Source organism: Saccostrea echinata, unplaced genomic scaffold (genome assembly GCF_033153115.1).
Source record: "Saccostrea echinata isolate AGI-Se365-2 ecotype Australia unplaced genomic scaffold, CSIRO_AGI_Sech_v1 ptg000001l, whole genome shotgun sequence".
Lineage (NCBI taxonomy): Eukaryota > Metazoa > Mollusca > Bivalvia > Ostreida > Ostreidae > Saccostrea > Saccostrea echinata.
In genome coordinates this window covers 2,284,009-2,310,121 of record NW_026889750.1, presented here as the reverse complement: position 1 = coordinate 2,310,121, position 26,113 = coordinate 2,284,009, and the positions used below count along the sequence as shown (strand labels likewise).

The window sequence follows — 26,113 nt, the reverse complement described above, 5'->3', positions numbered from 1 at the left end:
CTTATGCAGAGTAGATAATATATTTGACACAGTCATAGTGTCTGTAGTCTGCACAAATTTTTAGTGATAAAATTAATTTTTTTTTGTTATTCACTAAAAAAATTGCATTAGTACTTACATCGGACCACCGACATATTGCATGTGGCTTACTTTTGGTATTATGCATGGTCAAAATTTAATTCGAATTCGCTTCGCTTAGCTTTCACAAGGAGTTAATGGGTGAATTAAAAAAAATGACCAAACGCATATTTATCAACCCACACTAAAAATACAGGCAATGAAAATAGATTTCTATGTCTCAGCATATGTCTTTAGATAGTGTCTAAATACCTGCCAAATATCTCGTTGATTTCTCAATTAACAAAAAAGTTATGCCCAAAAATGATGCCAAAATTGTCAGGAGTGCAACACCTTTTTGTGACATTTTGAAATTTCACTATTTTTTTGAGATCTATGAAATAAATAATATTGCTTTATGCTGAAAATAAAGACTTTCCTGATAATATTCAAAGTATTGAGCTTTAAATGTGGACTGTAGTAACTTTTGTTTAATCAAGTTGTGGTCATGGTGTTTATAAAAATGTTATACCTTGTCAGGAGTGCAACAGAAAAAAAATGTAGTGTTGCCAAAAAAACATCAATTGTAAAATTCTGAAAGAAAATTGAGACAAAAAAGAATTTTCAAAGTGTAAAACAATAACGGATGTACATTTTAAAACTTATAAATGTTATATAAATCACAAGTAGCATTAATGAGAGTCAAGTATATGAGCATACCCAATAATGTCAGGAGTGCAACATTTGATGTTTTGCTCCCAAGCATGAAAAAACTATTATCATTATATGATTTTTATTTTGGAAAATAAAGACACAAAGAACATTTTTACCAAATAGATTTATTAATTACAGGGTCTGTCTGTGCTTCAGATCTATATTTCTATGGTCAGGAGTGCAACACATTTTTTAAAGATTCAAGTTGTGTGACGAAAACACTTCTATTCATGCTTAGACGTATTCATTAATGAATAATTATCTTTTAGTATAATTTAATACTAAATTATTGACAGTTTTATTATTAAAATCCTTCCTTTTTCAATTTTATCAATTCAGATGTGTTTTTATCTTTTTTGTGATTTTTTTAATGAACGTTGAAAATAAACACACTAAAAAATTGTCATAAAATTCAAGTAATTCCTCCTCAACTTCACTGAAACAACAGAACAAGTTCTTATGTAATTTTCACTTCACAATTCTACTTTAAAGGCCCCTATGCTTTTGGTCAGGAGTGCAACAAATATGTTAGAATTATAAATCATCCAATAAGAATAAAAATAAAGAAAAAAATGATGAGTAGAATTTTTCTGTGGGTTACTTTGTTTTCCTCTAAAGGAAAATATGCTATAAAATATATTTTATCTTCTAAATATACATTTAAGCTAGTTTTTTGGCATAAATAAGGAATAATTCCAGATAAAATGCCAATTTTAAATACTTTCATCTGTTTTAATTATGAAGTATTGAACTATAAATATTGCACAATTTCATTACCACTTGATGTTGCCAACACGTTATGAATTTTTCTGTTCTATGGTTTTAATTTTAAATTTTACTGCAGTCAGGAGTGCAACAAAACTGCTTTATAATTACCAATGCTTTTTAACTATCTTTACTAAAAAATAAGTTGAAAAAAAATGTTTGATACTATTTGATGTTCAAAACACTATGTCTATCAACAAATTACAGAAATTTTGCAGTCAATTCAGGAAATAGTTTTCATCATTTCACATATATTTTTAAATACAATTTATATCATTATACTTGGCAAATAATCATGTGTTAAGGTCTTCAAAATATGAAAAACCTGTCTTAAACGATGAAAAATATCAAAACGACAAATTGATTTACAAAGTAAGAATGGGTTATTGTGTGTTATAATTTTAAAAACAATGTTAAGGGGTCCCGACCCTCTGCTATAAATATCACCAAGAAAATTTAAAATTTCTAATATTGATTTTCATGAACAACAATAACATTAGAACCAAATGGAAAATAGTTTGATGTATGAAGCGCTGCTTATTTTTTCAGAAACAAATTTTATGTCTTACCATGTTATGAAGAAAATTTGACACAGTGAATAGAAAGAACAATAATTTATTATCACAGCATAAAATTAAAAATACAAGATATATATATAAATAATATATAGTGTCAAACAAAACAAATTCATGTAAGAAAACATAATGAAGCGATGCTATTTTAGCCAGGATATCACTTTGTTATCTATTCTTGCAAGGAAAAATAGTGTCCATCAGCAAGAGTTATCTTTCTTTTCAGAACTTTTCATAATAAAAATGCTACAAATGATACTGTTATTCTTCATTTTCTTTCCCTAATATTAAGGGAAATATTAATATAGATAGGTAGAAAAAGTAGCTATCCAATGGATGCAAGTTCAATTGGATGAATGCTGTAAATGTACATCAGATAATGCTGACAAAAGAAAAAGGTTGACAATGTTTGCATCATTTGAAATTGGCAAAGAATAGATATGATCATGATTTAGGAACACTAAACTGATCTTGAAGGAACTGAGATACAGATGAGATTATTTTGGTCCTGTTTGTGACTCTTGCTTTCCCATTTGTTTTCTCAGAAAAGAGAATTCTTATTCCATCATGACTATCTCTATGAAATGCTAATTTCAAATGATGCAGACAAAGTCCTGAATTTGCAATTTTCTTAGCCATGTTTTCTGAAATACATTTACCTCTGACGAGTGGCTGCATAGAGATGAAATTTTCTTGTCTAAGGGTTTTCTGTCCTAAAACACAAAAAACATATTGTACATTGAATGTATGTGAAATATACTGAGCATCAACATCATTCAACAGATATTTTACAAGTTTCTGTAGATATTTACAGTCTTCAAGAGCATCATGTGCTGAATATTTCTCATTCAAAATAACATCAACAAGTGCTTCCTGAGAATAGCTTTTCTGAGGTGGCAAAATTCCTTTCATCAAGTGAAGAGTGTCACAGAAACCACAAAAACTTTCTTCCAATTTCAAATTTGGCACACTCTGCATAGCATGGCACAGTACAACACTGTCAAACTGTTGACAATTGTGAGCAAACAAAACAGGATTATTGAACTTCTGAAGAAATACCTGGAATTTAGACAGTGCATGTTCCAGTGGATAACATGGTACTGGTTTTCCATTCTTGAACATAGTAGTTCCATCATATGTTATGCCAGTCACTTCTGTTGCTGCTAAACTGATGGGTACCTTCGGTTCAACATATATGGAAAACTCCTCCCTGTTATGCACAGCTGCTATTTGGGTTATTTCTGCCAGACCTGAATAATATATAATAGTGATACTGATGTACATTTGTATACTAATATGAAATTGTGTTTGATTATATTCTTCTCATTGAAAAATTTATTTTCTAGATCTGTTGTAACCTGATTCCTGAATGTAATAGTGTAGAAGTTGATAGTAGTAAAATTTTGCGAGACAAAACTGAATACATGTATATATAAAAAAAAAACATCATAAAATTACCAAGTCCAGTTGTTTCTAAGTCAAAGTATACATGGGTGTAACACGCTGTTGGTAGTGGTGTCTGTTCTACTGGCTGCATGGGAGAGGGTATTTCTTCTGTAGACTCTGATGAGTAACCAGCAAGGTCAACCGCGGTCTTATAACTCAATCCCTCACGCATTTCTGTTGTGGTTGTTTTATTTTGGCTACTATGTTTTAGCTCATTTCTTCTTCTCTTATGTGCCACAGTCCTCCTCAAACTATCTTCCCTCTCCTTTCTTTTTTTCTGTATGCTGACATGTCTTTCTGTCTGTCGGCCTGGGGACAATGAAAGTTCCTCATGTGTCTGCATATAGTAAAGAAAGAAATTGAAGTTTTAGGGTTGTATATTATTTTCATAAAAAAGATTTATATTTATACACAGGAAAAGATAACACTCCTGAAGTAAATACTCTTCTCCTAAATTCTTTTGACATACAGCTGCTGCCACTCTGTGGGATGTGCTCTCTGACCCTGAATAAAATCTGTTCTTAGGGTTCTTCACCGATACTAGTCCATTGAAAGATTCATTGCTTTGTGTGCTTCCCAATGTTAATAATTTGTCTGATTTTTCTGCATATGTTGTAAATATTTGCAGCAGTCTGTCAAATAGATCCTGGTTTGACAAGTACTTTCCATAAGGAAGGTTCCTTGGCACATAGGTCTCAGGATGTTGAAGATATCTACACCAAGATACATCACATTTCTGGTGGTTTCCATATAAATGATGGGGAATAGCTACAAGGTTTTTGTTCAACTGAGCAGAATCTTCATTCCTTGCTATGGCATATGAAAAACACTTCTTTATGTGATTTATAGTTTTTGTACTAATTACCCTTTGAAGTGTTTTATCTTTTTGTAAGGCATAAAGAGAACTTGTAAAGTTCTTTATGGTGTGATTTTTGTCACTACACTTCTGTATAGTTTTATCCACTTCACTTCTAACCTTGGAAATAGTCGTCGTGTCATCATCCATTACAAGTTTCTTCACTTCATGTCCTTTGTCTTTGATGGTTGTAAGAATATTCACTGCCATTGCAGGTTCCATTGCCTTAGAACTCCCACTCCAGTTTCTCTTACAATCATGTTGCTGGACAGGCACACTTTTCTTAGCTGCAGCATCACACATCCTACAGCTTGTGCTCATCACCGCATACCCAACAATCTTTTTAGTATTACACCCCACCATGGAGGCATGGCCTATTTTTCAAATAAAAGAAAAACATGTATGTACATTGATTAAAATACTATATTTTGTTTTCAACATCTTTAGAGATGTAAAAAAAAAATCACAAATGAGTATATTACCTGATTTACTATTGTAATTCCTGCCACTTCCTCTTTTCTGCCATCCTGCATCATAGGAAAGGCTCAATCCATCACTGCTGAAAAAAGTTGTGTAAATAGTATTATTCTATGGATAGAAAATATTGATAAAGAAAAAAACATTTATTGTTGACTTTGTATTACACTGATTTATGTCCATACCTTGATTCCTGAAATTCCTTTTCAAGAGCATCATTACAAGAGACTGTGGCAATCTTTTCAATGGCTGGACCCACTCGTCTTTCAAGTTTTTAGGTCACCTGAGTCACTCAGGTGACCTATTGCTATCCGTTCTCGTCCGTCGGCGTGCGTCGTGCGTCGTGCGGTGTGCGTCGTGTGTTAACATTTGAACATTTTTAGCTTCTTCTCTGAAACCGCTTAACCAATTTCAACCAAATTTGGCATATAGCACCTATGGGTGTAGGGGAACAAAAATTGTGAATTCCATGGTCCCTGCCCCCCTGGGGCCTGAGGGGTGGGGCTAAAACCACCAAAAATAATGCAATCTTTAAAAATCTTCTTCTTTACTCCTGGACATCAAGCAGTCAAACTGTTGGCATCATTGTAATAAGCATTGAGTCCTCTACCAAAATTGTGAAATTCATGGCCCCAGGGTCAGGGGTTCTGGTGCTAGGGTGGGGCTATATAGATCATATAGGGAAAGTGCATTATTTCTTTGAAAATCTTCTTCTCTGCTCCTGGGTATTAAATAAAGTAACTAAGTACATAGTTATGAAGAACAAGAGTGCCTCTTTCAAAATTGTGAAATTCATGGCCCCAGGATCAGGGGTTCTGGTGTTAGGGCGGGGCTCTATTGATTATATAGAGAAAATGCATTAATTCTTTGAAAATCTTCTTCTCTGCTCCTGGGTATTAAATAAATTTACTAAGTATATAGTTATGATGAGCAAGAGTGCCTCTTTCAAAATTGTGAATTTCATGGCCCCTGGGTCAGGGGTTCTGGTGTTAGGGCAGGGCTCTATTGAGTATATAGTGAAAATGTATTAATTCTTTGAAAATCTTCTTCTCTGCTCCTGGGTATTAAATAAAGTAACTTAGTACATATTTATGATGAGCAAGAGTGCCTCTTCCAAAATTGTGAATTTCATGGCCCCAGGGTCAGGGGTTCTGGTGTTAGGGCAGGGCTTTATTGATTATATACATTAGTTAAAATGCATTAATTCTTTGAAAATCTTCTTATCTGCTCCTGGGTATTAAATGAACTAATTTAGTACATAGTTATGATGAGCAAGAGTGCCTCTTCCAAAATTGTGAATTTCATGGCCCCAGGGTCAGGGGTTCTGGTGTTAGGGCGGGTCTCTATTGATTATATTGTTAAAATGCATTAATTCTTTGAAAATCTTCTTATCTGCTCCTGGTTATTAAATGAACTAATTTAGTACTTAGTTATGATGAGCAAGAGTGCCTCTTCCAAAATTGTGAATTTCATGGCCCCAGGGTCAGGGGTTCTGGTGTTGGGGCGGGGCTCTATTGATTATATAGTGAAGATGCATTAATTCTTTGAAAATCTTCTTATCTGCTCCTGGATATTAAATGAACTAAGTTAGTACATATTTATGATGAGCAAGAGTGCCTCTTCTGAAATTATGAATTTCATGGCCCCAGGGTCAGGGATTCTGGTGTTAGGGTGGGGCTCTATTGATTATATAGTGAAAAGGCATTAATTCTTTGAAAATCTTCTTCTCTGCTCCTGGGTATTAGATAAACTAACTTAGTATATAGTTATGATGAGCTAGAGTGCCTCTTTCAAAATTTTGAATTTCATGGCCCCAGGATCAGGGGTTCTGGTGTTAGGGCAGGGCTCTATTGATTATATAGTAGAATTGCAATAATTTTCTCTGCTCCTGGGTATTAAGTATATAGTTATGAAGAACAAGAGTGTCTCTTTCAAAATTGTGAATTTCATGGCCCCAGGGTCAGAGGTTCTGGTATTAGGGTGGGGCTCTATTGATTATATAGTTAAAATGCATTAATTCTTTGAAAATCTTCTCTGCTCCTGGGCATTAAATAAAGTAACTTAGTACATAGTTATGATGAGCAAGAGTGCCTCTTCCAAAATTTTGAATTTCATGGCCTTTGGGTCAGGGGTTCTGGTGTTAGGGCAGGGCTCTATTGATTATATAGTAGAATTGCATTAATTCTTTGAAAATCTTTTTCTCTGCTCCTTGGTATTAAATATACTAACTAAGAACATAGTTATGGTGAGCATGACTGCCTTTTCAGAAATTGTTTCATGGCCCTTGGGTCAGGGGTTCTGGTGTTAGGGATGGGCTCCATTGATTAAATAGTAAAATTGCATTAATTCTTTGAAAATCTTCTCTGCTCCTGGATATTAAATAAACTAAGTACATAGTTATGATGAGCATGGCTGCCTCAGAAATTATGAATTTAATGGCCTCTGGGTAAGGGGTTCTGGTGTTAGGGCGGGGCTTTATTGATTAGATAGGGAATGGCATGAATTCTTTCAAAATCTTGTGTGCGCCTGGGTATTTTTCAAACAAAGGAAGTGCATGGTTATGATAAGGAAGAATGCCTCATGGCCTTTGGGTCAGGGGTTCTGGTGAGGGGGAAAGAGCTCTATTGATTATATATAGTGAAAATGCATAATTTCTTTCAAAATATTTTTTCTACTACTGGTTATAAAGTAAAGAAACAAGTGTATAGTTATAATGAGAAAGGGTGCTTCTTCCAGAATTGTGAGTTCGTGGCCAATGGGTCAGATGTTCTGGGTAAGGATGGGGCTTTATTTATTTAATTTTATGGTGAAAATGCATTTCTTTGAAAATCTTCTATGCTTCTGGGGATGTTCAAGGCAAACAGAGTAAAAGTTTTAATATGCAAGGGTATTTTTACCAGATTTTTGAACACCTGGACCATTTAGTCAAGTGTTCTAGTCCTGGCCAGGGCTCTATTAACTTGTATTCTGCTGAGCAAAGTTATTCCCCTTTGCCATTCACCTTTGATAATTAATCAATGTAAATAATGTATTTGAAAGCTTAATAGAATAAGAGAATTATGCAAGATAATTTATTGTATAATGAAAATGTACTTTCATAGATTTAATGACTTGGAAAGTCAGATAGGCAGATAGATACTAGACCAATTATTTTGTTGATGCTAATCATACTATTTTTCTTGCTTTTGGGCAACAAAGCTTCATTTTTCAGTTTATGGATCCTCTAAATTGTTGTATTGTACTCAGGTGACCGTTAAGGCCCTTGGGCCTCTTGTTTCAAATTCCGTGCAGTAATGCATGGAATATTCAACACAGCAAATATGTTTCTGATAATAGCCTCCCCAATGCCAGCATGCAGTAGTGCTATATAAAAAACATTCCTTTTTTTCAAATTTTGTTCATCATGTGAATCTTTTTGACAACAGTAGTAAAATTTAAATAACGAGGAATATAATATTTTGTACTTATGTGGATAACTTGGAGAAAAAATATATTTCATGTAGTAAACTTACCAACTCCAAGCTTTGTGTTCACATGAAAAGGCCCTTGTCCATTTTTCTCCTCATTACTCCTCTTCCCAGTTGAAACAGTGTTCTTTTCACCACATAGGCATTTCACATGAAAAATACTTGCTAAGCCATATTTTACTTCTTTAGTACACCTAAAAGAAAATAATGAAATTATTTATTTTTATTGTGTATATGCACATGCAAATATTTCATAAATAACATGTATTGCCAAATCGAAGAAGTCGAATTATTCGTAGACATGTCTATTGTGATAAAATCATCAAAACAATTTAATAAAAATCAGACATTTTAGATACACGTCGTATAAACTCTGCGTAACAAGACTTTGAATATGATGTAAGAAGTTTTTTTTAACATAAATAAAATAGACTGGGCATAAAAAATGCACTTATATGTCTGTATAGCACACACCTCGTAAAAGATAATGGCCTTTTACATGCAAAGCAGCCTCTCTGAAGTTGTTGTACAAAGAAAGTGAAATCAATAATTCTCCTTCCTTCAATCTCTAAAAACTCCTCGGTTTCTTGACAAAGATCCTCGTTGTTTACAACGTTTACATTTATGTTATTATCAATTTCTGTTGCAATGTTGTTGTTCTCGTCGGGCTGTGTAAATCCCACCTTTTTCTTCCTAAACCTTCCGTTTTTGTACCGACTCAGATTACGCGGCTCCAATTTTGTTTACATCAGCAACAGTATACTTTACGTACCTTTATTTGCAAAAGATCACACAATGGTCTAAATACATAAAACCAGATAAAACGAACTTTCGGATATTTTTGGATTATTTTTACGCAAGTTATCTCTCCTATCAGAGGGTCATTAGTCCTTAAATAAAATACATATCAGATGTCAGGAGTGCAACACAATGATGTAAAATAGGGTCACTTCAAAATCTAGTATTTTTTGTAAGAGAACTTGTATATAAAAATTCTTTTTTGGCCTAGATTTAAAGAACTGACTTGAACGGACAAAAAAGTGAATTTTTGGGAATTTTATTGCTTCATATTTTTTTCATATTAAAACTTTTCAAACCAGAATTGAAAAATAATGTAAAATAACAATCAAAAAGCTAATTTTTGGTCACATATACAAGAGAAGATACTCAATCAAGGTCTAGATTTAATCATTTATACCCCTTTTACCATTTTGAAGCATAAAAAACTAAAATTTCTTGTGATTATGTATTTTAGAAAGTCTTTTAAGGCGTAATGATATTTTCTTTTTCAAAAGAAATTTTACTAATAAAAATTCTGAAACTTTTTAATCCAATTGTCTATTCTATTGCCACTTCAGAATTTTAAACTAGAATGCATGTGCAATAAGACGATATAAATGAAAAATATGTTATAAGTAGTTGAATTTTTCCTAAAAATTTCAGTTTGGTGGTAATTTTTTTTTAATTTACCCGAATGCGAAGAAATTTAATGAGCAGTAAATTAATTCAAATTAAGCTAATTCTAAACTAAAGTTCTTGTGAATTTACTGTTTATATGCTATTCTAATCGTTATTCTTCTAATGCACCTTCTTTTAGCTCCGACAACTACAGATGAATAATCGGTTTTATTATATGATTGAATAATTACCTAGCTCTGATTTGTTGAGATCCAACATTGTAGAAAAATACTACGTTATATTCAACTGAACGTGATCTTCCAGGTGAACATAAGGATTTATTAATTTTTTTTATTGAACTAAAAATAGATCTGGAAATTCCAAATTGATAAAAATAGTTCTGGAAAGTTTTTTTTTCACTTGCACCCGACTTCCACTCAGGTAAACATAACATTCAGGCACATTGAAGAGGGGATGGAGGTGGGAAGTTGGATTAGGGCAGGAGATCTGCCTCCCTCGAGCTACCCTCACTTTTTCTGAATGTTGATTTTAACTTTAAACTAGTATGAAAATGTTTATTGAAAGGCTGGTTGCCCTTTACCTCATTAAGGGACCCTTACATCCACCTCCCACCTCAGCCCTCCAAAGAAGATTGAAGAATTCTCCTCGGGGGGGGGGGGGGGGGGCTAGTCAAGGATTTTTTTTCGGGAGTCAACTTGTTTTTTATCTTATGAAGCCATTCCCATTCAAAATCGATTCTACGTGCTTGACATTTATTTTGGATACATTGCAACTAAAATCGATTATTATACTTCTATTAAGAATACTCAAATTTAATTTGCTTGTTAGAAGGCTTTTAAACGCAATAATGACTCCAAAAAGTACCATTTACAGCAATAATGACCTAGGAATCATTGCACGCGGGGTATAATGACCGCTAAAAATGACCTTTTAATCTAAATTCCATTCAAATTTAAAAATTAATGCATAAAGTAATGACTGTTCATTACAAGAAATGCCGTTATAAAAATATGTATAGTCTTTTTATGATACGGAATACGATAGTCTTTTAGATGCGTCATAAACTTTATCGTTTTCATTGAAACTTTCGTTACAACGTCAAGATCAACGAATGTAGAGTTGGCTTTTTTGTACAGTAAAAGTCTGCACCAGATTGTCATTGTCCTCGGAAATGGTATTTGTGAATTTATAAAAATGCATGTTACTGACAATCACAGAGTGTTTTAATAAATCGGCGGTGCAAAAACTTACAAGACTTGCAGGCGAAAAGTAAACAACTTCACTAGCGAATCCCGATCCCGATGAAATACTGATGATAACAGTTCGTAGGTCTAATACACAATTGATTATTTTAGTAATAAAGCCTACAAAAATTGTCTTAACATATCGGTGTAATAAAACAATTGATTACCCCTTATGAGTTCAACATGGTGAAATAAGGACCCGAGACATGGCCCAGTCGCTGACCTGACCTGACCTCGGCCGCTACGAGGCCTTGGTCAGGTCAGTTCACCTCGTGGGCCAGGTCTCGGGTCCTTTTTTCACCATGTTGACCTCATAAGGGGTAATTAATTGTATATTAAATATTCCAGATTAATACAACTCTTTATGTTTATTTTAACCACTTCTTTCATTGTGTTTGGCTAGAACGCCGGAGTAAACAAGTAAGATGGTATTGATTGTTTGACAAGTTTGTATAATTTAACCATTGAAATATATAATAGAACAATTGTTCCTGTTTTTCAGTCGATACAATGATGTAGCTACCTTCTAAGTACAATATACACCACATTCTTCGGACTCGGAGAAATTGTACTCCTCGGGTGGTTAAATCATCGTATTGACCTACAAAAACAGCAATAATTGTATGATATTGGTATTAAGTTCGAAATATTTGAGGAAAAAGATTGATATTAAGGAATTAAGGAAGTACTTTCCGAGGAAAGTGGATTCCAAAGTGAAAGATTGATACCTTTCAAAATGTGGTTTAATATTTATCTTCATATCAAAAAAATAGTGTATATCCAGAAACTACCATAATGTTATTACAGGGCAGAGAGTTATGCTTTTTATGTGAGTTTTCTTGAGAAGTTTTTTTTTCAAAAGGATTTCAAAAACGAGAAATGCATACAAATTTGCTTATCTTAATTTCATAGTGGCTTTTCAACATCTCCTAAAATTAAGTAACTTATTATGCACAACTATTTATTTTTAGATCAGACAAACAGTAGAGACTTAGCTAAAATATGGGGATAACGAACTATTGGTTCAGATTTCATAATTAAATTATAGAATAAATAAAAGTTTCACCAGAAATTGTCAAATCACTCGTATATACATGTATTTCAAATTATCTGTATAAAAATATATAAACTTACACAGTAGAGTCCCAAATATAATTATTTTAAAAAAAACAAGGCTAACTTTAATTATAAATTTTAATATACAACGGCAGTTAAATATCGTGCTTTGGAAGTGGAAATTTCAATTTAGAAACAGAATAAAATTGACATAAATTCAAGATATTTTCTGTTTCAAATTTCTGCACTGTTTATCATGTTTATCATGTTTTCAATTAAAATTTTGTACAAAACGTGTATATATACTTTTGATATATGTATAAATTGTAATCGAATTCATCTAACATATTTTCTTTTAGCTCCGTCGACAACAGGTAAATAATTCCTAAAAATGTGAATAAATTCATAATATTATAGATTAAATTATACGAAATTAAAAAGAATAAGTTACTGAAAAATATAAAAAAAAATAATTATAATAATAAACCAAATAAAAGACAATTAAATTTTGATATATTTTTCTCTGATTTCTATTTAAATTTCAACTGCAATTTGCTTTCAAAAAAGTTAATCTGCTAATCATGATTTCAAATGAAATTTTGTTAAGATAGGTGTACGAGGGTTATTAAAAAAGTTCTACTGCGTAGAAATTGATTTTAAGATCTCACTAATATCCGATACGCCATAAAAGACATTTTAGGGAAAAAATTAACATGTTTCGATATAGTTATTAAATTTCTAAGTAGGAAAAAGAAAAGTCTATAGAACTGAAATATATTCAAAACTAAAAAAGCTTAACAGATTTGGAATCAGATTGTCACGTCACCTAACGTCAAGTGATTTCTCCGTGAATCTTATTACCGCACAGAAAAAAAAACATTGTGTATTTTCAAAATTTTAGTAAATGGATCCGATTTTTTTACATACTAATAAACAAAAGCTAAGAATTTAATCAGACACATGTCATTCTTAAAAGTACGAAATAAATTTTCCGTAAATCAATGTGTCCGCGAACTTTTTTAACAACCCTCGTATATACTGTTGATTGGACATTTTTTATCTTATTCTTCTATTTATTTTTTTAGTAGCTAAGACGACTCAAGGTATTTAATTCATTATCAGAAAAAAGTCACACGTGAAAAATATAATTGGCATCAAAAAGATAAATCAGATCCAAAAAAATAATAAATGAAAGGAATGTTAAATTTTGGTTTCTTCTGTTTTTAATTCTGCTCTTTACACAAATATTATGCTAATAATATTTTAAAATTCAATTTTGCTAAGATAAGTATATACGCTGTTAATATGATATTGTCATCTAATCCTTTTAATTTATTTTCTTTTAGCTCCGACGACTACAGGTATATAATTTCTAAAAATATAAATAACTTCATAATATTATAAACTGAGCTATGAGACATTAAAAAAAGCTATTAAAAAAATAATAAACCACATAAATCACCATTAAATTTTGATGTACTTTTCTTTCATCTAGTTGAATTTCAATTTTTCTTTCCTTTAGAAAAAGTATTCTGCTAATCATGTTTTTAAATGAAATTTTGTTAAGATACTGCTATATGCATGTACTGTTGATTTCATATCGTTTATTATATTCTTTTATTACTTTCTTTCAGCTAAGACAACTCAAGGTATTTAATTCATTACTGGGAAAAAATCATAATATGTGAAAAAAATAAATGATGCCAAAAAGATAAATTTAATAAAACTAGAAATAATAAATCAAAGGAATGTTAAATATTGGTTTCTTCTGTTGTTAATTCTGCTCTTGAAACAAATATTAAGTTAATCATGTTTTGAAATGCAGTTTTGCTAAGATACGTGTATATATATACTGTTTATATGATATTGTTTTCTAATACTTCTAACATATTTTCTTTTAGTTCCGACGACTACAGGTATATAATTCCTAAAAATGTGAATAACTTCATAAAATTATAAATTTAGCTTTAGGACAATAAAAAAAGCTATAACAAAAAATAATTAACCAAATGAATCGCCCTTGAATTTTGATGTATTGTGGAATCATATAAATTCGTAGGGGCCAATTTTCGTGGATTGCAGAAATATTACAGGTTTTTGGGGACACATTTCGTGTATTCTCTTTATACCCAAAAAAGGAAATATAACTTTGTAACCGTAGTTCATTAGTTCGTGGAGGATGTTAACTCGTTTTTTTTTTTTTTTGTTTGTTTATTGTTTAACGTCCCTCTCGAGATTTTTTCACTCGTATGGAGACGCCACAACTTGCCGGTGGAGAGCTACAAATTTTGACCTATACTCGGCACTTAGGGCCATTGAGCAGTGAGGGATCTTTTTCGTGCCAGCACCTACTGCAACACGGGACCTCAGTTTATACGGTCTCAACCGAAGGACCGGTCTCCACGTCCAACAGTGGGATTCGTAAGGATTAACTCCTTACTCCGCGACTCTAGAGCGAACGCTCTAACCACTGCGCCACGCGGGCGACTGTTAACTCGCGAAGAAAAGGAACTCACGAATTTCACGAAAACTGAGACACCACGAAATCTAATGATTCCACAGTTTTTTTGTAGTTTAATTTCAATTTTTATTTGCTTTAGAAAAAAGTATTCTGCTAATCATGTTTTTAAATGATACTTTGTTAAAGGGGCTCAGACAGAATTTTGAAGCTAAAACTTTCTAAATAATATCATAACTTATATAATGCCAGAGCATTTTCAACTGTAAATGTTGAAAAATTCTTTTATCTGCAAATTATTAAAACTACGATTTTTGGGAGGTTTTTGATTGACACATATCCTTGCACTTTCACAAGGTAGACTTTATTCATAATACTTAAGAAAAGTAGAAGTTTTGTTGTGTATTAATAAAAAATATTAAAACTATAATCCAGAAAGTTCAGATTAAAAATGCGAAAAGCAGAACAAATTCACCAGTATTGTCAATCCGTGCTCTCGCTCCGTGATCGGAAGGTCTTGTGTTCGAATCACGGCCGCGACTGAGCTAAATCGTTCAAAAATAGGTAGCAACTGTTCCATTGCCAAGCACTCGGCAATTTGAAGTTGCGTGTCCTTCGGATGAGACCTGAAAAACCGAGACCTCGTGTCACGGTAGGCGTTGGCACGATAAAGACCCTCACTGCTCAATGGCTGTGAGTGCCTAGTAAAGGTCTAAATTTGAAGCCTTTCACCGGTATATAGTGACGTCTCTATATGAGTGAAAAATTCTCGAACGGGATGTAAAACAAAATACAATCAATCAGTTCGTGCTCAGTGGTGTGTGCAGACTAAAACAAATTGAACACATCCAATAAAACGTTAACACTAACAATAACAGAGCTCGTGCCCTGTTCACAAACACAGGTGCTTAGTGCGATGTCGTTGTCATTGAATTCTTAGAATACTCTTGTAAGTTCAAATCTTTAACTGAGGATAATTTTTGAAATGAAAAATAGACATTTAAAATTGTAGACAGTGCAACTGTGTCCTTTTTGAAATAAAAAAAATTAGACATTTAAAATTGTAGACAGTGCAACTGTGTCAAGGCCCCTTTAAGATAATGGTATATGCATGTTCTGTTGATTTGATATCGTTTATCATATTCTATTTATTTCTTTTAGCTAAGACGACTCAAGGTATATAATATATTATCAGTAAAAAAAATTCATAATCTGTGGAAAATATAAATGGCATCAAAAAGATAGAGTTAAATGATTAAATAATAAATAAATGAATTTTAAATTTTGGTTTCTTCTGTTTTTAATTCTACTCTTTATACAAATATTATGTTAGTAATGTTTTGAAATGCAATTTTGCTAGGAAACCTGTACATGTCTATATGCTGTTTATATGATGTGGTTATCTAATTCTTCTAACATATTTTCTTGTAGCTCCGACGACTACAGGTATATCATTTTTAAAAATTTGAATAACTTCCTAATATTACATATTTAGCTATAGATACGACATTAAAAAGATTAAGTAACTAACATTAAATAGCATAAATCGAAATAAATCTCTTTAAATTTTGGTATATTCTTTTTTTTCTATTTTGATTTAAATTTTTATTTGCTCTAGAAAGAATTATTCCGCTAATCATGTTTTCAAATGAAATTTTGTTAAGATAGATATATATATACTGTTGATTTGATATTGTTTATCATATTCCTCTATTAATTTCTTTAAGCTACGACGACTGAAGGTAAATGTTTCAATAAAAGAAAAAAATTAATATGTAAGGAAAAATATGAATGACATTAAAAACATAAAGTGAATAAAAGTAGAAAAAAATAAATGAAAGGAAATTTAAAAATTTTGGTCTCTTCTGTTTTTAATTCTGCATGTTAATCATGTTTTTAATTCAATTCTTCTAAGATAAATTTATATTCTGTTTATATGATACTGTTATCAAATTCTTCCAATACTATATTTTCTTTTAGCTCCGACGACTACAGGTAAATAATTCCTAAAAAGAGAATAACTTCAAAGTATTGTAGATTTAATTAAACGACATTAAAAGAACGAAGTTACTGAAACTATAAAATAATAACCAAAATGACAATTAATTTTTTATATTTTCTTTAATTTCTCCTCTTTTTTTTTTTTATACATTTCTTTAGAAATATTCTGGTTATCATGTTTTGAAATGCAATTTTGCTAAGCAAATGTGATCTATCGTTTAGTCGTATTTTGGATGACGTTTTTCATACAAATTGCTAGGCCTTGGCTTTTATATTAAATTTGACTACGGAAAATGCCATCTATCTGATCGATATTAGGGCTTAGGGCGGATGTGACCGGTCGACAGGGGATGCTTTCTTCTCCTAGGCATCTATGCCATCTCTGAAATGACCAGGAGTCCGTGTCTTATGCCCTGTTCACAGATCGATCACTGTTCGTTATCTTCACCCTTTTCACAAATGTGTATATTGTTTATACAGTATATACATGTACAGTATTTGTGTATGTGTATACAGTAATCGAATTCTTCTAATATATTTTCTTTTAGCCTCGACGACTGAAGGTAAATAATATCTATAAATGTGAATAACTTGATAATAATTTAATTTTATAGTTAGGGTTAGTTCACCATGCATCGGGCACCCTCGTACTTGCAACAAATATAAGCGATATTGCTAACAACCGAATGTATCGAAATGGAGCTTAACATGTATTTCGTGATGAAAATATGAATTTGAGACAGTTTAATGCTATTTATTGAGAAAATATCATTAAAAACGATTTTAATGAGCCAGAATTCACCATAGATCGGACAATATTCACCACTGCATCGTACAAACAATATACTAAACCGGATAATCTCTTTAATTTCCTTTATCGCAGTGGCCTTTAAAAGATCTGAAACCCTTATAAATTACAGACAGGAAATTTTTAAGCTTCATTTAAAAATCAACTCCCTATTTTAATTTGATTGACTTTATCGATTCGCAAATGTGGAGAGATTATGGTCGCATTACATTGCCTTAGAAAGGCCCTTCCATGCCTCGTCATATGGCAACTTCCGCCTTGCTCTCGGAAGCTATTGTATTCTAGTGTGAAGATATAATTAATACAGAAGAGCCCATTTTTAGTTTTCGATATATTGTATTTACACTGAATGTATTGAGTTATTTTTTTCATTTCTGCAAAAGGAACTGTCATATGGGTATTATACACGTATCTCTATACGACAAAGGAAGTAAATTATCCACAATGGACAACGTCCGATGCATGGTTAATTTGTGTCCGATGCATGGTGAAATGAATTTACTAGTGAAAAACAAAACTAAAAGAATAAATACCAGGATACAATGATTGAAATTAAATATTTCGAAATTTTCTATAGAGCTATGAATTATTAACAAAATTCCCTCGTTTCCTTGAAAGACAACTCGAAGAATTTACAGAATCATAAAATTCTGGTTACTCCCCTTTGACGACGTCAAATATGATGTCACGTCAAGGCCATTTTTGTGGTATTTTTATCACCACATGTTAATAAAATACTAAGATTCACATTTTATTCACATCAAATCCTTTGTACCAAGATGAAAATATCTTCACGTACATGCACTTGTGTGATGTAAAAATGTTGGGTAGGCATTGCAACTCAGAACAATCGTATAGGCGATTTTATTCGACTGCGAGATCATTTTTACTTTTATCAGGCAAAATTCTTGGGTTTTTTTTACCATCCGAAGAAAATCTGAAAATTGGTAACCAACATAGGGGAAACCACACAAAATGACAGCAAATGAATGTATATGAAAACATTTGAGTGACTTGCTGTCCTATAGTTTTAGTTTCATCTCAATCCGTGTGAAGAAAAAATTGGATTCTATGCTTTAAAAACCACACTTTCATTGTATTTCATTGTCCAGAAACTTTTGTTACTTGTTATACTTTGTTAATAAAGAAAACATTGCTCATAGCGTACGGGTTCAGTCACACCTTACCGGATAGCTCCAACGGATGTCAAACGGATGAAGAAACGCAGACAGAACGCATTTCAGTCATAACTTAGTTATTTGAAAGTGAAAAACAACACTACAATCATAGGTCTAAAATGTACAATAGATCGTTTTTCATTTCTATCAGTGGATTTTTTTTTCGTCGTTTGAGTGAACGTCATCCTTAAAGGGACATAGACACACTTGCTGAAACTCTCTAACAACATGGAGGTCATGAAATTCTATCGAGAATTTTAAAGGATGTAAACACGTGTCTATGCCCCTTAAAACAACTTTTATTTTACGAATTCATGTATGTATATTTTGTTATCAGAATATTTTAAAGAAAAAATTAAGATGAGCAATTCAGCGATTCACTGAAATTGAAAAAAAAGAGACATGTTTATTTTATAAAATACTTTTTTCTTTAAGTTAAGATTTAAACATCCTTATCAAATTTGTTAATTCAGCTTATTTTCGCAAGCCAGTGGGTACGCCAACCGCATCAATCGCAACCGAAGAGATTCCTACAACACTTTCAACATGTCATTATCATACTGACTGTAGTGACCACGTCTGCCCCTCTCATAAACATCCTTACTGCAATATTGATAAACATTCTTCAACATGTCAATGCACAGGTAAATGTATTCTTTTTTTCAAAATACCTGAATTGACAGTATTTAATAATTATATTCCTCATAAGAGTAGGTTAACCATTTGAGATACAAATCAGAAAAATTGTTCACCGTTCCCTTTTATGCCTTTCAAAACATCCAAGACTAGTAATTTGAATAAAAGTTTTTTAAAGTTTATGAACAAACTATTTGTTTAAATCTTCTCTTGTGGAGAAATATGACAGTATAAAGTAATTAGCTGATAATATTGCCTTGGCACCGAAATTCAACAAAGTCAACAAATACAGCTTTAGTTCACACAAAATACTTTCAGAAATAGGAGATGGTTTAAAATCATTTTGTAAGTGAAATATTATTCGACAGTTACATGTAATTGCTGTTTTAAACAATAATACAGAAAATAAGGAATATAAATCTGGACTTTTGATTGACTTTAAAGAGTCATTATCAGGAAGGAAAGATCTTTTTGTCCAGAACTCCAAATTGTGAACACTAATTTAAAACTTATTGTCCATTTTTACTGATCAATTCTGACAAAAATGCTGGAAAATCTCAAAATCTTTTTTTTTTCTTCATAAACATGTTTTATGAGAAGTTTTCGTTGTCGGTATTTGTTTGTTTGTTTTAGTTTGCACGGAACACAAGCATTGTATTTGTCCTCAAAGTTCGGCTGGCAGATGTCACTTTGATTTTTTACAAAATTCACACAGCTGCGTGTGTGACGAAATCGCAGGTACTACATAATTACTCTAAGTATTTAATAGGTATTTACTTTCAGTTTTAACTACATATTTAAAACGCATTTCATATTCATGACATTGTTTCAATACAAATTTCAAAGCATGTTTACATTGGTTAAATCATGGAAATGTTTAAATATGGTGGATATGCAAATTCGTCATGAATTCTCAGTTCAATTACAAAAATGATATTCCATTTCTTGCAGCGTCTCTCAAATTGTTCACACCATCAAAAATCCATTTATAACACACCTAATACAATGAGCTTGAAATGTTCCAATAATTCCTCTTATACATGTAATTCTATTATTCACTTCGTATCCGACGGCATTTTAGGATTGCCCACTGTTCTGTTCAGATGGACAATGTCGCTTTTTGGGTATTTCAGATCTGTGTTTTTTGGTGGTATTTTCACTATACATCTAATTACCGATATCTACGACATCAAGAAACTATATGGACAGTTTTAGTTACACATCGCTTCATGTTGAAAAGTTTTTAAGTTTTGACTTTTGTAATGAAAAAAATTGACCGTTCACGGTAGCTCAGTCGGTAGAGCGCTCGCTCCGTGATCGGGAGGTCGTTAGTTCGAATCTCGGCCGCGACAGACCTAAGTCGATAAAAAATAGGTAGCAACTGTTCCTTCGCCATGCGCTCGGCATTTTGAAGTGAAAGTTGCGGGTCCTTCGGATGAGACCTTAAAAACCGAGGCCCCGTGTCACGGCAGGCGTTGGCACGATAAAGATCCCTCACTGATCAATGGCCCTGAGTGCCGAGTAAAGGTCAAAATTTGAAGCCCTTCACCGGTATATGGTGACGTCTCTATATGAGTGAAAAATTCTCGAATGGGACGTAAAACAATATAGAATCAATCAATCAATCATGAAAAAATTAACAGTTTATATCCAAAGACTTAATAATACAGTTAATAACATTTCAGCTCAAATATTTAAAATCAAACTTTTTGAATTGGATTCATATAACAGATATTATGGTATAAAATGTGTATACCATGTACAATTTAAATGACAAAACGTCGCCATTGCTCACATATTTCTTGGCCAGTCCTTCAGTGTTTTTTTTTTTATTAATATTTTATTTTTATTTTATACCTCTCGCTGAACACGCTGAAAAATCCAAAAATCTTGATCAAATTCATACATGTGATGAAAATGTTCTGAACTCATCATTATCTACATTTTATTTCAAACGATTGATCGTTATTTGACTAACTTCGCTTCCCATATGTGAATATAACTTACAGCTGAATTTGCAAGATTGCTTCATACATTAAATATGCTTCCAAATGGCATTTTTCAAACTTTTTCCAAAAACATTTGATGCCCCCTTAATTTGTTATAAATAAGCAATCCTAGGTTTTATTTTTATCGCTCTAATATTTACTTTGTCATAACTTCGGGCTGTTGACTTTAACTTGTACTCAATGAAAGTCTTAACAAACACAATGAAATTGGATTATTGGTTGTTTGATTGAATGTTGTTTACGTCCGATTCGAAAATTTTTCACTCTTGTACAGAAGTCACCACATTCCGGTGAAGGGATATATTTAGATCCTTTCTCGGTATTGAGCGCCATTGAGCAGTGAAAGTTCTTTATCGTGCCAACGCCTACCGTGAAAGGAGACCCTGGTTTTTAAGGTCTCATCCTAAAGACCTGTGACTTTCACTTATGAAATTGATTAGCGAAGGAACAGTTACTACCTATGTTTAAGTCTTAGGTTTGACTCGGTGCGGCTAGCAAGAATTTAACCCGGGCCTCCGGATCACAAAGCGAATGTCCTACTATTAGACTAAAGTGACGGTTAAGAAGCAGTGAGAATTATCGTATATTTGGTATTTTCTGCGGTTGAATTTTTTGGCGATCTGACCTTTAAAAGGTAACCAATTAATTTTTGAGATTTTAATTCTGCGGTCATATTATACCGCAAAAAATATTTACGGGATATGACTACTTGATGTCAAAAATTTGACAGAACACTACCATATTTTACGTATTTTTAGACTCCGTGATAGGTTGACCTTCTTCACAGTGATTAGAACTAAATCTTTAAGTTAGTATTGGTCTTTTTTTTTCAAATTCATTATCATTTCATACCCAGTTAGGAGAATTTTTTTACGATATACAGAAAACAATATGACAATTAATGGTGTCATCATTCTGTAGGATAAAGATTTTTTAAGATGTTTTTATCGCTTTGAAATCAATTAATATTTTCAATATGTAGGATGCATCATTTTTACAGAACCAACAGCTTATTAGTAATCCTCTTTTGCACACATAAGTGTGAAATGAAAAAAAAATAAAGCATTGTTCTAGAAGAATTTGGTGTTAGTTTCCAGTTGTATCAGCAAATTTCTCTTTCTATTGACATTTAGAAACAACGACAAGAACAACGTCAGTAACAACAATAAGCTTAACGACAGCAGCAGCAGCAACAACAACAGATGGTAAAACCCAAGTACTAAAAGTAGAGAGAGCAAAGCTTCTTAGCTAGCAGCGACCGTTTTTAAAAATATCTAGCAATTAAGTATTTAAGAAACTGATACTATTTTTCACAAAACAATTGAATAAAAAATACTTAAAAGCTTCAATAACATCTTACATTTAAAAAAAAAATCAAAATTTAATTGAAGATTGTACACAATATCAAATCTATAGTTGTGAAATCTTACACAGTGGTCCAAATTAACAGGTACATTGTAACATTTGCATCAAAGAAATTGTTGACACATGAAAACAAATCTACATCGATTACTGTTTGCTTTTCCATTCAACACAAGAGCAAAAACGCGTCATATATATATAATATCCCAGTTCATATTTTTAAAAATAAAATCTTGTTCTTTACCAAGACTCTGAAGACTATATATATATATATATATATATATATATATATATATATATATATATATATATATATATATATATATATATATATATATATATATATTCTTTTCTTATTTCCTGAGAAATAAATTTTTTATCTTGTGCATTTGGCATTTGGAAGCCTTAGCTAAAACAAAATGTTACCTTTTTACCTTGTTCTGATCATATTTTGTCCAGTTTTCATCTGTTTTTTTTTCCCTATTAAATCGGAAAAAGAGTTTGCAGACATTTTTTTTTTTTTTGATATTATAGGTTTTCAGTGTCCCACATGCGATGAAGAATTAAACTGTGTATGGAACCAGACATGTTATCCGGAAGAGATTTGTATGATACGACAATATCCAGGAACTAAGTTTACCACGCATTGTATAAGAGTAATATGTTATACGTTTATCTACGTAAAATTTAATATTTAAACTTCTTCAGCATGATATTTGATGAACCAATCAGCCATATCTTAAATTTAAAAAAAAAACAAAAAACACTCAACTTAGTTAAGGCTTTGACATACATTGTTTATTCATTTGGTATGTGTGTAATTTCATTGTGCTAGGTGACGTGTAAATTAACCTCTACCATGTTGGTAGTTATTTATCTAATTTATTCAGGATAATTTTGTGTAGAATAAATCGGGAACTGCATGGCACAAAGAGTGTTTCTATGTATGTTATCTATGGAGATTTACATTTTATCGATACCTACAAAATAGCAGATAAAAAAATCTTAACTGCGAATCCACAAAATAAAGACAGTATTGATATAAATCTATTAAATAAAACATCATAATGCTAACAATGGAGCACTTACTTAGTATTAAAATGCTGTGTTTTTGACAGAAAGAAGACTGCAGTTTCATGAAGAATGTTCTATCGGATGCGGAAATCTTCTGTTGTAGTGACAGAGATTGCTTAAGAAGTTACCTAGGAATAAATTAGACTGACTTCATTTCGATATTACTTTGACAGTATGGTTCGCATGCTTTGTTTAAATATGAGGCATCTGCCCTATAAATAAATAGATGTGTCACAAAGATGAAGTGTTTTTTTATCATCACAAATCTGCTGAAATACTTTTGGAATTGAAATGATTTTTCTTTCTTTTCCCAATGCATATAGGAATAGGACTAGCTGTTTACATTTTCATAAACTAAGGCTTTTTTAAGTGTAATACAATTTAAAACCACAATTATATGCTGGTGATAAGTTTATACTTCTTCCGGGGTGTAATTAAACCCAAGCCTTTATGCAGGACAGTCAAATGCTTTTCAGATTAAGCTCAAAAGTAAGCACATTAGCCTAATATAGACAGTTAAGTGAAGATATGTGTATTTTACGATTCCACTATGGTCCGATCTCAAATGAATGTCTTGGATGTAGCATCCGCAATGTAGTTATGGGATACAATTTTTTCTTTAAATAGAATTACATACCCAATTTGTCTACAACATAAATAATATTTTCCAAATACTGTCGAGGTGCATTGTCTTATTTGCCTCTTTTGGAGGCGGTAGCACCTACATGTATATATACAGTATTAATGAGTCGAATAGAGTTCAGTAGATCGCCAAGTGCTTGAAATGTTCGATAAAATGCACATAAAATAAACATAAAATGTTTGTGTGTTTTTGCATTAACAGGGACCCGTATTATGAATAAAGTCATCTACATGTACGTAGTGTATCTATATTTAGAGATCACTCCTCATGGGTCGTTGGAGTTTTAATGTCCTCGATATGGGGAAAAATCGCGAGTTTTTGCAACATCCTCTTTAGAATCAGGAATTTATTTATTAGCTTTTTTACATTCTGATTTTGGTGAATTGTTGAAGTTTTATCACTTACTTGGGACATAATGTCGTGGATACATGTTCTAATTAATACTCTAAAGAATAAAGAAAAAAATATCAGTTTTATAAAGTAGGTTATGTATTCGTGTCAAAAATTCCCATTTAAAATTGATTCATAAGAAATATAATTAATTTACAATCCTTAAAAATCTGCAAATTCTGAAATATATAAATACTTCTCTTTTATTCATATCAGGCCTAGGGGTTTCATCAACAATATCGGCACAATCCAGTATCTCCTCTTTGAACGTCAAACCGTCACACTTAGACTCATCTGCCCCTTACAGCAAAATCTAGAGTGAAATATGGAGATAACGAAAAGTATTTAAGCTCATAATTATATAGTCCATCCAAACAATGTAAATCGAAAGCAAAACAAACACCGACCTCCACAAAACATCAAAGGCGGGATCAGGTGCCATGGAGGATAAAACATCTCCTGTCGACCGGTCACACCCGCAGTGTGCTCTTTGTCATGATCGAGTAAACGGAAAAAATCCAAAATTTCAATGTGTAAAGAATGGCCAAACAATATTTGTAGTCTTGTTTTAAGACACATCCTGCGTAAGGCTATAATATGTATGTTGGAATCGAGTTGAAAGAGTTCTGAAGACGAAAATGTGAATTGAAATTTAAAAGGTTCTTAAACTAATCATGCACATAAATTAATTAGTAATGATGAGGCAAAGCTCGTTTAGGTTGTCTCTTCCCATGGTTCTTTTTTCACCAGTAATTCGTAAAACAATAAAAAAAAATTATTCACTTAGTAAATTAAATGTTCTAATTAAATTATTATTCATATAGTAAAACCTATTTAATCCGACACTTGTGTAATGCGTTTCGCTGTAGAAATTGCCCAATTTATGAATAATTAGAAAACTATGTAGTTACTAATTCCTGCATTAACCTGAGATATGAAAGACACCTTTCTGTTACTAATAAGTCTACTGCAACCGTACGTGTTTTGCTACTTCTGTTTGTCATATTTTATAATATGGCAATTACATATACAGTCATCATTATAAAGTCAGATGGGAGGCTAATTATTCATGTTGTATTACAAGTTTAAATATGTAATAATATAGGAAGTGAACATTTATAATGCATTTCTTATGAAAATGAGATAGCGAAATACACCAACCCACTGTAATTGAAAACTTGGTGCTTTTGGCATGCTAGATAATTGACAAGTTGTATCTGTTATGTTAGATTTGGAACGCGACCTTGATTACCATTTATTCCTTGTGACAGAGTACTTGTGCACTTTATCAGTTTTGCAAAATGATGTTCTCATTTCTGAACGACGAGACAAGATTTACTATTCTATTAATACGCTTTTAAAGAGTAATTCGGAAAACGTGCACTTTAAATGAATATTTTGTTTAAAGTAGGCATTTTACACATTCTAAAGTCGTTATAAAACTCTTGTTTTATATAATACTATATATATATCTATCGTTG

General features: G+C 32.0%; 2 protein-coding genes across 2 annotated transcripts; one reads left to right on the top strand and one right to left on the bottom strand.

Moving 5' to 3' along the window:
- Positions 1–2,552: 2,552 nt before the first annotated feature.
- On the bottom strand, positions 2,553–3,230 carry LOC133181665 (uncharacterized). The gene has a single exon (XM_061316224.1). The coding sequence runs from the start codon at positions 3,228–3,230 to the stop codon at positions 2,553–2,555; it is 678 nt and encodes a 225-aa protein (XP_061172208.1).
- Positions 3,231–18,160: 14,930 nt separating this feature from the next.
- On the top strand, positions 18,161–23,764 carry LOC133181654 (uncharacterized). The gene is made up of 5 exons (XM_061316213.1): positions 18,161–18,167; positions 18,992–19,162; positions 22,297–22,368; positions 23,060–23,181; positions 23,644–23,764. Exons 1-5 carry the CDS (start codon positions 18,161–18,163, stop codon positions 23,740–23,742), a joined length of 471 nt encoding a protein of 156 aa, XP_061172197.1. The 3' UTR covers positions 23,743–23,764.
- The last annotated feature ends 2,349 nt before the right edge of the window (positions 23,765–26,113 follow it).